This window comes from Pristiophorus japonicus, chromosome 12 (assembly GCF_044704955.1).
Source record: "Pristiophorus japonicus isolate sPriJap1 chromosome 12, sPriJap1.hap1, whole genome shotgun sequence".
Classification (NCBI taxonomy): Eukaryota; Metazoa; Chordata; class Chondrichthyes; family Pristiophoridae; genus Pristiophorus; species Pristiophorus japonicus.
Window position 1 is genome coordinate 197,456,750 of NC_091988.1, and position 13,919 is coordinate 197,470,668.

The 13,919-nt window shown below is 50.3% G+C and overlaps 1 protein-coding gene and 1 pseudogene across 1 annotated transcript in view; one reads left to right on the forward strand and one right to left on the reverse strand.

Moving 5' to 3' along the window:
- Window positions 1-418: 418 nt before the first annotated feature.
- On the reverse strand, window positions 419-9,648 carry LOC139276908 (pyruvate dehydrogenase [acetyl-transferring]-phosphatase 1, mitochondrial-like; annotated as a pseudogene).
- A 1,448-nt stretch (window positions 9,649-11,096) lies between these two features.
- nfs1 (NFS1 cysteine desulfurase) overlaps window positions 11,097-13,919 on the forward strand; it is a 31,300-nt gene continuing 28,477 nt past the window's right edge. Inside the window, exons 1-3 of the mRNA XM_070896397.1 lie at window positions 11,097-11,254; window positions 12,320-12,393; window positions 13,545-13,661. Coding sequence (XP_070752498.1) covers window positions 11,137-11,254; window positions 12,320-12,393; window positions 13,545-13,661 — 309 coding nt within the window. The 5' untranslated portion in view covers window positions 11,097-11,136. The remainder of the gene's footprint in view (window positions 11,255-12,319; window positions 12,394-13,544; window positions 13,662-13,919) is intronic.

Below are 13,919 nucleotides of genomic sequence, written 5' to 3' on the forward strand. Positions count from 1 at the left end.
CTGTACACAATATTCAAGGTGTGGCCTCACCAAGGCCCTGTACAACTGCAATAAGACCTCCCTGCTCCTATACTCTCATCCTCTCGCTATGAAGGCCAACATGCCATTTGCCGCCTTCACCGCCTGCTTTACCTGTATGCCAGCTTTCAATGACTGATGTACCATGACACCCAGGTCTCATTGCACCTCCCCTTTTACTAATCTGTCACCATTCAGATAATAATTGCTGCCTTGTTTTTACTACCAAAGTGGATAACCTTACATTTATCTACATTATACTGCATCTGCCATGTATTTGCCCACTCACCTAACCTGCCCAAGTCACCCTGCAGCCATTTAACATTCTCCTCGCAGCTCACACTGCCACCCAGCTTGGTGTCATCTGCAAACTTGGAGATATTACATTCAATTCCTTCGTCTAAATCATTAATGTATATTGTAAATAGCTGGGGTCCCAGCTGTCAACGCTGCCTTAGGCTTTGTGACGTGCCACAATGTGGTGAGAGTTGAGTTGCACTGTCACCATCATCATCATATCATTCCAGTTCCATCTGGCCAGCTCCTCGGGCAAGCTGAGCATTTGGGACAGGCAGTCGTGCTCGATGGCCCCTGAACGTGTTGCTGCCCAGTGCCTGGTGGACCAGGCGGGCGGCCGAGTTCTGGTCTCTGAAAGCCGAGGGACAGCAGGTCATGTGTCTGGCCCCACTGTCAACCACTGCCGAGGGGGGCTGTTGGCAGCGCACGTCGGCGAGGCGCTTCTCTCTTCCGCGTCCTCCCCCCACGATCGGTGCATGACCTCTCACAAGATGTCGGTGACCAGGATCAGAAACCTGTCTTGGGGGCCGCAACCTGCAGTAGGTGACCACGGGTTCGGCAGTGAGGGACAGGGGAGTGTGGGGCGTTGGGCGGGGAAGCTATTGGTGAACTCGCCGCCTGTCACCAGCTCGGGCCATGTTTCCAGCACTCGTCTCTGGAGCTCAGCCCTCCACTTGAATGTCACGTCTCCGAACGCCCTGAAGGGCATCAGAAAAGGAAGACTTGCATTTATATAGCACTTTTCACCACCACTGGATGTCCCAAAGCACTTTACAGTCAATGAAGCATTTTTTGAAGTGTACTCACTGTTGTAATAACATAAGAAATAGGAACAGGAGTAGGCCATACGGCGACCTCGAGCCTGCTCCGCCATTCAATAAGATCATGGTTGATCTGATCATGGACTCGGCTCCACTTCCCTGCCTACTCCCCATAACCTCTTATTCCCTTATCCTTTAAGAAACTATCTATTTCTGTCTTAAATTTATTCAATATCCCAGCTTCCACAACTCTCTGAGGCAGCAAATTACACAGATTTACAATCTGAGAGAAGAAATTCCTCCTCATTTATTTTTTAAATGGGCGGTCCCTTATTCTAAGATCATGCCCTCTAGTTCTAGTCTCCCCCATCAGTGGAAACATCCTCTCTGCATCCATCTTGTCAAGCCCCCTCATAATCTTATACGTTTCGATAAGATCACCTCTCATTCTTCTGAATTCCAATGAGTAGAGGCCCAACCTACTCAACCTTTCCTCATAAGTCAACCCCCTCATCTCCGGAATCAACCCAGTGAACCTTCTCTGAAATGCCTCCAAAGCAAGTATATCCTTTTGTAAATATGGAAACCAAAACTGCATGCAGTATTCCAGGTGTGGCCTCACCAATACCCTGTATAGCTGTAGCAAGACTTCCCTGCTTTTATACTCCATCCCCTTTGCAATAAAGTAATGTAGGAAACACAACAGCCAATTTACGCACAGCAAGCTCCTACAAACAGCAAAGTGATAACGACCAGATAATGTTTTTTGTTATGTTGATTGAGGGATGAATATTGGCCAGGACACAGGGGATAACTCCCCTGCTCTTCAATGGATCTTTAATTCCACCTGAGAGAGCAGATGGGGCCTTGGTCTAACGTTTCATCCGAAAGCCGGCACCACCGGCAGTGCAGTACTCCCTCAGCACTGCACTGGAGTGTCAGCCTGGATTTTGTGCTCAAATCTCTGGATTGGGACTTGAATCCACAACCTTCTGACTCAGGGGCGAACGCGCTACCCACTGAGCCACTGCTGACACTCCTAGCACACAGTTATGCCGCTCCTCCGTTTTCTCCTCGGCCGCAAGAGTACTTTGACCACACCCTCTCTGTCCCGTAGGATTACACAAGATATACGGCCCAGAAACCGTCCATTCGGCCCAACCAGTCCATGCCGCCGTTCATGCTCCACTCGAGCCTCCTCCCATCTTTCCTCATCTAAATCTATCCCTCTATTCCCTTCTCCCTCATATGCTTGTCTAGCCTCCCCTTAAATGCATCGATACTATTCGCTTCAACCCCTCCCTGTGGCAGCGAGTTCCCCATTCTCACCATTCCCTGGGTAAAGAAGTTCATTCTGAATTCCCTATTGGATTTCTTGGTGACTATCTTATATTGATGGCCTCTAGTTATGCTCTTCCCCACAAATGGAAACATTCTCTCTGTATCCACTCTATCAAAACCTTTCATCATTTTAAAGACCTCTATTAGGTCACCCCTCAGCCTCCTTTTTTCAAGAGAAAAGAGACCCAGCCTGTTCATCCTTTCCTGATATGTATACCCTCGCATTTCTGGTATCATCCTTGTAAATCTTCTCTGCACCCTCTCCAGTGCCTCTATATCCTTTTTATAATATGGTGATCAGAACTGTACCAGTACTCTAAGTGTGGTCTAACCAAGGTTCGATACAAGTTTAGCATAACTTCCCTACTTTTCAATTCTATACCTCTAGAAATAAACCCTTGTGCCTGGTTTGTTTTTTTACAGCCTTGCTAACCCGTGTCCCAACCTTTAGTGATTTGTGTATTTGTACTGCGAGATCCCTTTGTTCCTCTCCCCCACCCAGACTCGCACCCTCCAAGTAATAAGTGACCTCCCTATTCTTCCTACCAAAATGTAACACCTCACATTTATCCGTGTTGAACTTCATTTGCCAATTATATGACAATTCTGCAAGTTTATTAATGTCCTCCTTTAATTTGTTGCAGTCCTCCTCAGTATTAATTATCCATCCCCCATTTGGTATCATCTGCAAATTTAGAAATTGTGTTTTTGATTCCAAAGTCTAAACTGTTAATATAAATTGTAAACAGCAGTGGTCCCAGCATCGATCCTTGTGGAACACCACTACCCACCTTCTGCCACTGTGAATAGCTGCCCTTTACCCCTACTCTCTGCTTTCTGTCTTGAAGCCAGCTAGCTATCCATTCTGCGAATGGTCCCCCTGTTGTGTTCCTAACACAGGTGAGACTGCACACAGGGAGGTTAAAGTAACAGTGACCTCAGTCTTTAATAAGACACTCCAGAGTGAGTCACAGGCCTTAGGGGCCGGCTTATATACAGTGCTCCATCCCTTGGGACTTCAGGGGATGCGCTCCCTGGTGGCGGAACATGGGAGTGCATGCTTTACAGATACACAACATCACTCCCCCGCAAAGTCAAAGTGAAAACTATTTACAAGGTGAAGCAGTCGGGAGCCTTTCTTTCCCTGGTGGACCGCCTCGGTACAAATGTCTGTTCTGTTGTGTTGGCTGTGCCCTCGCTGGGCTGGCGTGTTGTTGGCCCTGCAAGGCTGCTGGGTGAGCCTGGGCTGTTGGGTGTGATGGGTTCGATTTCCTGGTCCGGGGTTGTGTCGTTGATCCTTTGGGTGTGTGTTGTGGGCTTGAAAAAGGTGGTGTCTGCTGTGGGTTGTTCAGGGCAGTCTGTGAACCACAGCCTCGTTTGGTCCAGATGCTTTCTGCAAATTTGACCATTGTCTTAGTTTGACTACAAACATCCTACTCCCTTCTTTAGCTATCACCGTGCCCGCGATCCACTTGGGACCATGTCCATAGTTTAGTACGTACACAGGGTCATTCAGATCAATTTCCCGTGACACAGTGGCGTGACCATCGTTTACATTTTGTTGCTGCCGCCTGCTCTCTACCTGATCATGCAGGTTGGGGTGAACCAGCGAGGGTCTGGTTTCAAGTGTCCTTTTCATGAGTAGCTCAGCCGGGGGCACCCCTGTGAGCGAGTGGGGTCTCGAGCGGTAGCTGAGCAGTACTCGGGACAGGCGGGCTTGGAGTGAGCCTTCTGTGACTCGTTTGAGGCTCTGTTTGATTGTTTGTACTGCCCGCTCTGCCTGCCCATTGGAGGCTGGTTTAAACGGGGCCGAGGTGATATGTTTGATCCCATTGCAGGTCATGAATTCTTTAAATTCGGCACTGGTGAAACATGGCCCGTTGTCACTGACCAGTATGTCAGGCAGGCCGTGGGTGGCAAACATGGCCCTCAGACTTTCAATGGTGGCAGTGGCGATGCTTCCCGACATTATTTCATATTCAATCCATTTTGAAAAAGCATCTACCACCACCAGGAACATTTTACCGAGAAATGGGCCCGCATAGTCGACATGGATCCTCGACCATGGTCTGGAGGGCCAGGACCACAAAATTAGTGGTGCCTCTCTGGGCGCGTTGTTCAACTGAGCACACACGCTGCATTGCCGTACACAGGACTCCAAGTCAGAGTCGATACTGGGCCACCACATGTGGGATCTGGCTATCGCTTTCATCATTACTATACCCGGTGTGTGCTGTGGAGATCCGAGATGAACGTTTCCCTGCCCTTTTTGGGTAGCACTACGCGGTTACCCGACAACAGTCTCTGCCTGAATGGACAGCTCGTCCTTTCGCCGCTGGAACGGCTTGATTAGCTCTTGCATTTCAACGGGGATGCTGGCCCAGCTCCCATGCAGTACACAGTTTTTTACTAGGGACAGCAGAGGATCTTAGCTGATCCAAGTCCTAATCTGGCCGGCCATGACAGGTGACTTATCATTTTCAAACGCTTCCATGACCATCAACAAGTCTGCGGGCTGCGCCACCATCAACAAGTTTGCAGGCTGTGCCATTTCCACCCCCGTGGTGGGCAATGGTAGCCGACTGAGAGCATCCGCACAGTTCTCGGTGCCTGGCCTGTGGCGGAGGGTATAGTTATACGCTGATAGCACGAGTGCCCACCTTTGTATGTGGGCTGAGGCATTAGTATTTATCCCCTTGTTTTCAGCGAACAGGGATATGAGGGGCTTGTGATCGGTTTCCAGCTCAAATCTGAGGTCAAACAGGTACTGATGCATTTTCTTTACCCCAAACACACACGCTAATGCCTCTTTCTCAATCATGCTGTAGGTCCTCTCGGCCTTAGACAAGCTCCTGGAGGCATAGGCGACAGATTGCAACTTCCCCGCAATGTTAGCTCGTTGTAATACACACCCGACTCCGTACGACGACGCATCACCTGCTAGCACAAGTCTTTTACACGGGTTATACAATACAAGCAGCTTGTTGGAGTATAAAATGTTTCTGGCTTTCTCAAAAGCAATTACTTGGTTTTTTCCCCATACCCGGTTCTCACCTTTACACAATAACACATGTAGGGGCTCGAAGAGGGTGCTTAACCCCCGTAGGAAGTTACCAAAATAGTTGAGGAATCCCAGGAACGACCGCAGCTCCGTGACGGGCACGTTCCTGATAGTTTCTGTCTTGGCGTCTGTGGGCCGAATGCCGTCCGCCGCGATCTTTCTCCCCAAAAACTCCACTTCTGTTGCCATGAAGACGCATTTTGACCTCTTCAGCCGCAGCCCTATGCGATCCAGTCGCTGGAGGACCTCCTCCAGGGTTTGTAGGTGCTCGACGGTGTCCCGACCCGTGACCAATATGTCGTCCTGAAAAACCACCGTGCGTGGTGCCGAATTGAGTAGGCTCTCCATGTTTCTCTGGAAGATCGCTGCAGCCGACCGAATTCCAAACGGGCATCTGTTGTAGATGAACAGTCCCTTGTGCGTGTTGATGCAGGTGAGGCCCTTCGAAGATTCCTCCAGCTCCTGCGTCATGTCGGCCGAAGTTAGGTCGAGCTTGGTGAACGTCTTGCCTCCTGCCAGCGTCGCAAATAGGTCGTCTGCCTTAGGTAGCGGGTATTGTTCCTGTAGCGAGAAACGATTAATAGTTACTTTATAATCGCCGCAAATCCTGACCGTGCCATCACTTTTGAGTACTGGAACAATCGGGTTGGCCCACTCGCTGAATTCCACTGGGGAGATGATGCCCTTGCGTTGCAGCCTGTCCAGCTCAATTTCCACTCTCTCCCTCATCATGTGAGGTACCGCTCGCGCCTTGTGGTGAATGGGTCGTGCCTCTGGGACCAAGTGGATCCACACCTTCGCCCCGGAAAAGTTTCCAATGCCTGGCTCAAAAAGGGAAGGAAATTTGTTAAGAACCTGGGAACATGAGGCCTCATCGACATGTAATAGCACTTGGATGTCATCCCAGTTCCAGCGGATTTTGCCCAGCCAGCTCCTTCCAAGCAGTGTGGGGCCATCGCCCGGGACAATCCAGAGTGGCAGTTCGTGCACCGTGCCCCCGTAGGTGACCTTGATCATGGCGCTGCCCAGGACAGTGATAAGCTCTTTGGTGTACGTTCTCAGTTTCGTGTGGATGGGGCTCAGGGCTGGTCTGAGTGCCTTGTTGCACCACAGTCTCTCAAACATCTTTTTACTCATGATGGATTGGCTAGCGCCAGTGTCCAGTTCCATGGCTACGGGTAAGCCATTCAATTTTACGTTTAGCATTATAGGTGGACATTTCGTCGAAAATGTGTGCACCCCGTGTACTTCAGCATCTGCCTCCTCTCTCTGAGACTCGAAATTGCTTTGATCCACCATGGACCGATCTTCCTCTGCCACATGGTGGTTAGCAGGTTTTTCAGAGCTTGCAGCTCGTTGGAGATGCCCCATTGTTCCACAGCCCTTGCAAATATACCCTTTGAAGCAGCATGAATAGGCTGAATGGAAGCCTCCACAACACCAACAAGGTGTGAATTGCCTTGCATTCATACTTTGTTGGGGACTCTGAGTCATCTGGGTCACCTGAGGCCTGCTGGCAGTTGCAGACACGTGGGTTCTGCCCTGTACATTTCTGCTCGCAAACACAGTTCCAGTTAATTTATGAACATTGCTAGCAATTGTGTGCTGAGAGATTTGTTTGGTGTTATCACTGGTGGACATAAACGCCTGTGCTATCGCAATGGCGTTGCTGAGGATCGGTGTCTCTGCAGTCAAAAGTTTTCGTAGGATGGTCTTGTGGCCAATGCCCAGTACAAAAAAGTCTCTGAGCATTCGCTCCAGGTAGCCATCAAACTCACATTGTCCTGCAAGTCGCCTTAGCTTGGCGATGTAGCTCGCCACTTCCTGACCTTCAGATTGCTGGTATGTATAGAACCGATACCTCGCTATCAGCACGCTCTCCCTCGGGTTAAGGTGCTCCTGAACCAGTGTACACAGCTCCTCATACGACTTATCTGTGGGTTTCACCGGAGCCAGAAGATTCTTCATGAGGCTGTAGGTCGGTGCCCCGCAGACTATGAGGAGGACCACTCTCCTTTTTGCAGCGCTTCCTTCTCCATCCAGCTCGTTGGCTACAAAGTACTGGTCTAACCGTTTGACATAGGCTTCCCAGTCCTCACCCTCCGAGAACTTTTCCAGGATGCCCCGTTTGCTGCATCTTTGCGTTGGATTCGTGTACTTGTCGCCAGTTGTTGTGTTCCTAACACAGATGAGACTGTAACAGTGACCTCAGTCTTTATTAAGACACTCCAGAGTCACAGGCCTTAGGGGCCGGCTTATATACAATGCTCCCAAGGGATGCTGGGATCCCTTGGGACTTCAGGGGATGCGCTCCCTGGTGGTGGAACATGGGAGTGCATGCTTTACAGATACACAACACCCCTGACTCCGCATTCTCTGACCGTGTTCATCAGTCTATTATGGGGTACCTTATCGAAGGCCTTTTGAAAATCTAGATAAATTACATCTACTGTATTACCATTGTCTACTCTCTCTGTTACCTCTTCAAAAAATTCAATGAGGTTGGTCAAGCAGGACAGACCCTTTTGAAATCCAAGCTATTAATTTTTGGTTTCTAGATGTTCTTCTATTTTCTCCTTTACGAGAGGTTCCATTATTTTTCCCACCACCGATGTTAAGCTGACTGGTCTATAATTCCTTGGACACGTTTTATCCCCGTTCTTTATTATAGGTATTACGTTCGCGATCCGCCAGTCCTCTGGCACTACTCCTTTTTCTAACAAATTATTAAATATGTTTTTTTTTCATTTCTGGGATGTGGGCGTCGAAGGCAAGGTGAGCCGCCCTCTTGAATACAACTGAGTGGCTCACTAGGCCATTTCATCACAGTCAACCACATTGCTGTGGGTCTGGAGTCACATATAGGCCAGACCAGGTAAGGACGGCAGATTTCCTTCCCTAAAGGACATTAGTGAACCAGATAGGTTTCTGTGATAATCGGTAGTTCCATGGTCACCATTACTAATACTAGTTTTATATTCCAGATTTATTTAATTAACTGAAACTGCGAAAAGTATACTAAGAATCACCACACGGACTGCAGCGGTTCAAGAAAGCGGCTCACCACAACCTACTGTAGGGCAATTAGGGATAGGCAATAAATGCCGGCCTTGCCAGCGATGCCCACATCTCATAAACAAATTTTAAAAAAGAGCCTTCCTGCCTCCCTGCTAATGAAATCATTAATGCAAAATTGGCAATGCCAGCCGCTCATTTTCGCTCAGGTCCTCCAGCTCCATTAACGCTATGCAGGGCAGCAAGGACACGGCGAAGTAATACAGCAACCGTTCACTTACGGCCTCAGCACACACACGTCTTGTGTGTCCGTCGAACACCCCCACCAGCATGCCTGGGCTCTGCAGGTTGCTCTGCACCTCTCTTCAATGAGGATGGTGGAAGACAACTGACTGCTGTCAAAGCCAGCACCCAACTGACGTTTCTCCCGTCAAAACTCCAACAAGTTGAAGCTGTAACTCGTTGCTCTTCAGGGATGTTGTTGATCTGCGGGAGGGTGAGCTGGTAGGGCTGAGGTTTGGCTTTGTAGGTTCTGGCGAGCTGGGGCTGGCCCCGGCCCCTGTGGGTTGCAGGAAGCCGGAAGAGTTTGGAGAGAGTTTCCAATGCAAAGATTCCAGACTCTGCAGCGCCGGGCAGATTAGCCCTTTGGTGAACATGCTGAACTGTGGATTCTTCTGGATTTCCCAACATGGTGAATACAAACTATTACGTCACGCATTCCCAACATTTCCTTCAGTGTACTCAAGGCTCTATCGGCTGCACGAGCATTTAGGCTGTGATGATTCCTGTAAGAGGGAGAATCCCAACATTTAGAGAGAGTGGGTAGCACTCTTGCCTCTGAGTCAGAAGGTTGTGCGATCAAATCCCACTCCAGAGACTTGAGCACATAAATCTAGGCTGACACTCGCAGTGCACTGCTGAGGGAGCACTGCACTATCGGAGATGCTATCTTTCAGATGCAACGTTGAACCGAGGCCCCGTCTGCTCTCTCAGCTGGACATAAAAGATCCCACTGCACTATTTTGGGGAAGAACAAGCAGATAGGCCAAGATTGTCTGGTCATTATCACATTGCTGTTTGTGGGAGCTTGCTGTGTAAATTGGCTGCCACATTTCCGACATTACAACATTGACTGCGCTTCAAAAAGTACTTCATTGGGAATTAGGCACACTTTGATTGACAGACGGGGCGACCAACCAGAGGAGACGCAGAGTCTAATTTTACGCGCGTTGGAACGTCACTGCATCTAATCAAATCCGTGTCGCCTAGCAACTGAGTGCCTTGATGCATTGGAAGAGGGGAAGATATATATTTCCAAATTTAAAAAAATAATAAATTGAATCTAAAAAATATTAATTTTAATTATATTAACTAAATAGATTAGTAAATATTAAAACAGCGGGATGTTTTATGTAACAACGCCACTGGACTTACATAGCCTAAATTTATAGATATACATAGATACAATAGATTATAATTTAGGTGTCAGCTGTGGCTCAGTGGGTAGCACACTTGCCTCTGAGTGAGAAGCTTGTGGGTTTAAGCCCTACTCCAGGGATTTGAGCACAAAATTCTAGGCTGACACTCCCAGTGCAGTGCTGAGGGAGTGCTGCACTGTCGGAGGTGCCGTCTTTCAGATGAGACATTAAACCGAGGCCCAGTCTGCTCTCTCAGGTGGATATAAAAGATCCCATGGCACTATTTCAAAGAAGAGCTGGGGAGTTCTCCCCAGTGTCCTAGCCAATATTTATCCCTCAACCAACATCACTGAAACAGATGATCTGGTCATTGTCACGTTGCTGTTTGTGGGAGCTTGCTGTGCACAAATTGGCTGCCGCATTTCCTACATCATCATCATCATAGGCAGTCCCTCGAAATCGAGGAAGACTTGCTTCCACTCTAAAAGTGAGTTCTCAGGTGACTGTACAGTCCAATACGGGAATTACAGTCCCTGTCACAGGTGGGAGAGAGAGTCATTGAGGAAAGGGTGGGTGGGGGAGTCTGGTTTGCCGCACGCTCCTTCCGCTGCCTGCGCTTGCTTTCTGCATGCTCCCGGCGACGAGACTCGAGGTGCTCAGCGCCCTCCCGGATGCTCTTCCTCCACTTAGGGCGGTCTTTGGCCAGGGACTCCCAGGTGTCGGTGGGGATGTTGCACTTTATCAGGGAGGCTTTGAGGGTGTCCTTGAAACGTTTCCTCTGCCCACCTGGGGCTCGCTTGCCGTGAAGGAGTTCCGAGTCGAGCGCTTGCTTTGGGGAGTCTCGTGTCTGGGGCATGCGGACGATGTGGACCGCCCAACGGAGCTGGTCGAGTGTGGTCAGTGCTTCGATGTTGGCCTGGTCGAGAACACTGATGTTGGTGCGTCTGTCCTCCCAGGGGATTTGCAGGATCTTATGGAGGCAGCGCTAGTTTCCCACATTACAACCGTGACTACACTCTACAAGTACTTCACTGGCTGTAAGGCGTCCGCTGGGCCGTGAAAGGCGCTATATAAATGCAATGGTTGCTGTCGAAGCTGTGCTGCTCCCTCAGGGAGTCACTTCATTCAGTCAGGTGATCGAGGGGGTGGGGCGGGGTCACCGCCTGACGTCAGTTCCGCTGGCGGGGGGCGGTTGTTCGGCTGCGTGCGGCGCGCGAGCCCAGAGATGCTGCGTCTCAGTCGGCGGGGAGGCGTGAGGGCAGCCCGGGGCCTGCTGGGGGGCCTGGGACCCGGACCCGCTCCCGGCCGGGGGGCGGCGGCGGCACCACCACCGGCTCGGCACGGTGAGTGAGGGGGAGGGGGAATAAACCCTGGGGGAGGGGGGAGGGGAGAGAGGGGGGAATAAACCCTGGGGAGGGGGAATAAACCCTGGGGGAGGGGAGAGAGGGGGAATAAACCCTTGGGGGAGGGGAGAGGGGGGGAATAAACCCTGGGGGAGGAGAGGGGAGAGGGGGGAATAAACCCTGGGGGAGGGGAGAGGGGGAATAAACCCTGGGGGAGGGGAGAGGGGGGGAATAAACCCTGGGGGAGGGGGAATAAACCCTGGGGGAGAGGGGGGAATAAACCCTGGGGGAGGGGAGGGGAGAGGGGGGAATAAACCCTGGGGGAGGGGAGGGGAGAGGGGGGAATAAACCCTGGGGGAGGGGAGAGGGGAATAAACCCTGGGGAGGGGGAATAAACCCTTGGGGGGGAGGGGAGACGGGAATAAACCCTGGGGGAGAGGGGGGAATAAACCCTGGGGAGGAGGGGAGACAGGGGAATAAACCCGAGGGGGCAATAAACCCTGGGGGGGAGGGGAGACGGGGGAATAAACCCTGGGGGGGGAGGGGAGACAGGGGAATAAACCCTGGGGGAGAGGGGGGAATAAACCCTGGGGAGGAGGGGAGAGAGGGGAATAAACCCGAGGGGAGAGGGGGGAATAAACCCTGGGGAGGAGGGGAGACAGGGGAATAAACCCTGGGGAGAGGGGAATAAACCCTGGGGTGGGGGGGGAGACAGGGGAATAAACCCTGGGGGAGAGGGGGGAATAAACCTTGGGGGGGGGGGGGTTAGTGGGAGAATAAACCCTGGGGAGAGAGGGGGAAATAAACCCGGGGGGGAAGAGGGGAATAACCCCGGCTATATTTTCCAATCTATCGAGTTAGCTCGGACAGAGTGGGGGCCCCTGGGTGGGAGGGGAGTTAGCTGGGGGCCTGCAGTGACCCCTGTGTGTGTGTTTAAGCGTATGCTGAGTGAGAGGAGGGTCGGTCTTTGTGTGATGCCTGCACAGTTGAATAACCAACTTAGCTTCACTGTTAAGACAATTTCCTGAACTGCGTGTAATTTTCGAACTCGTTCTGTTTCTCCAGATAGCACGACTTCAAAAGGTCCAGAAAATGAATTTCGCCCTCTGTACTTGGATTTCCAAGCTACAACACCACTGGTACGGACATTTGATGCAAATAAATACATCGACGTCTAAATTAGAGGAACTTTTTAATGGAGGGTTTGGGTGACAGCCTGGCTGACCATTTAACTCCAGGCTATTAAATTCCCCCCTCCATGGCCTCCCCCCTCCCTATCTCTGTAATCTCCGACAACCCTTCGCGATCTCTGCGTTCCATCATTGGTGGCGTGCCTTCAGCTGCCTGGGCCCTGAGCTCTGGAATTCCCCCCATAACCCCTCTCTTTCTCTCTCTCTCCTCCTTTAAGATGCTCCTTAAACGCTACTTCTTCCCACCTGCCCTAATGTGACTTGGTATCAAATTTTGTTTGAAAACGCTCCTGTGAAGCGCCCTGGGACATTTTACCGCGCTAAAGGTGATGGTATAAATACAAGTTGTACGTTATAGCAAATGTGGCAACTTGAGGGTTAAGTGAGAACTGTATTACATTTTTTTCTAACTATTGATTTTACTAAGAAAGGAAAACTTGTATTTATATAGCACCTTTCACATCCTTGAAACATCCCCCAAGATGCTCCACAGCCAATGAAGTATTTTTGAAGTGTAGTCACTTGTGGGCAAACGCAGCAGCCAATTTGCGCACAGCAAGGTCCCACAAATGGTATTGAAACGACGAGTGAATCTGTTTTGGCGATGTTGTTTGAGAAATGAATGCTGGCTAGGTCACTGGGAGAATGCCTCCTGCTCTTTGGCAAAAGTGCCTCAGACCCATTTTCCCGACCAGGTAGATGAGCAGTGCCTCGATTTAACGACTCATCTGAAAGGCGGCACCTCTGACAGTGCAGCACTCCCTCAGCACTGTATTGACGCGTCGGCCTAGATTTTTGTGCTCAAGTCCCGGAAGTGGGACTTGAACTTGCAACCTTCTGACTCTCGAATTCTACCACTGAGCCACGGTAGTGCGATGCATATTTGTATGCAATCTTGCCACAAAGCTGTGCGGCCGGGCGGCAGTCTGGAGGTCCCACGCAGGCTGACTCACCGGCGTTTAAATGTAAAAGCTTTTTCTGCATGCGCAGAAATTTGAATGGGCCATGCACCCCAAATAAAAATTATAGAGGGAACATTGCTCGTGTGTAACACAATCATCTGTTGCCACCTTGTTTAATATTCTAAATTAACCCTCTAGGATCCTAGAGTATTGGATGCAATGCTCCCCTATCTGGTCAACTTCTACGGCAATCCTCATTCACGAACACATGCGTACGGCTGGGAGAGTGAAGCAGCAGTGGAGAGAGCGAGAAAGGTAGGTCTGTGTTTTCACCGCTTCTGTTGAAACAACAATTGGCTGGCCCTAACCGTCCTCGTACTGTTGCAATCTTGATCAATATTTGCCCGAAAAGTCAAAGTGCAATCGGCATTCGGGCCTCAGTTTTTGGCCGAAGGTCCTTCTCTGCAAGCATTCTCCTCCCTCTCCATGGACCAGTGAAAGATGTGTTTCTTTTATTTCTTCAAAGACAGTTTCTTCAAGTTACACGCGAGTCCAGCCAACAGCCATTGCTTC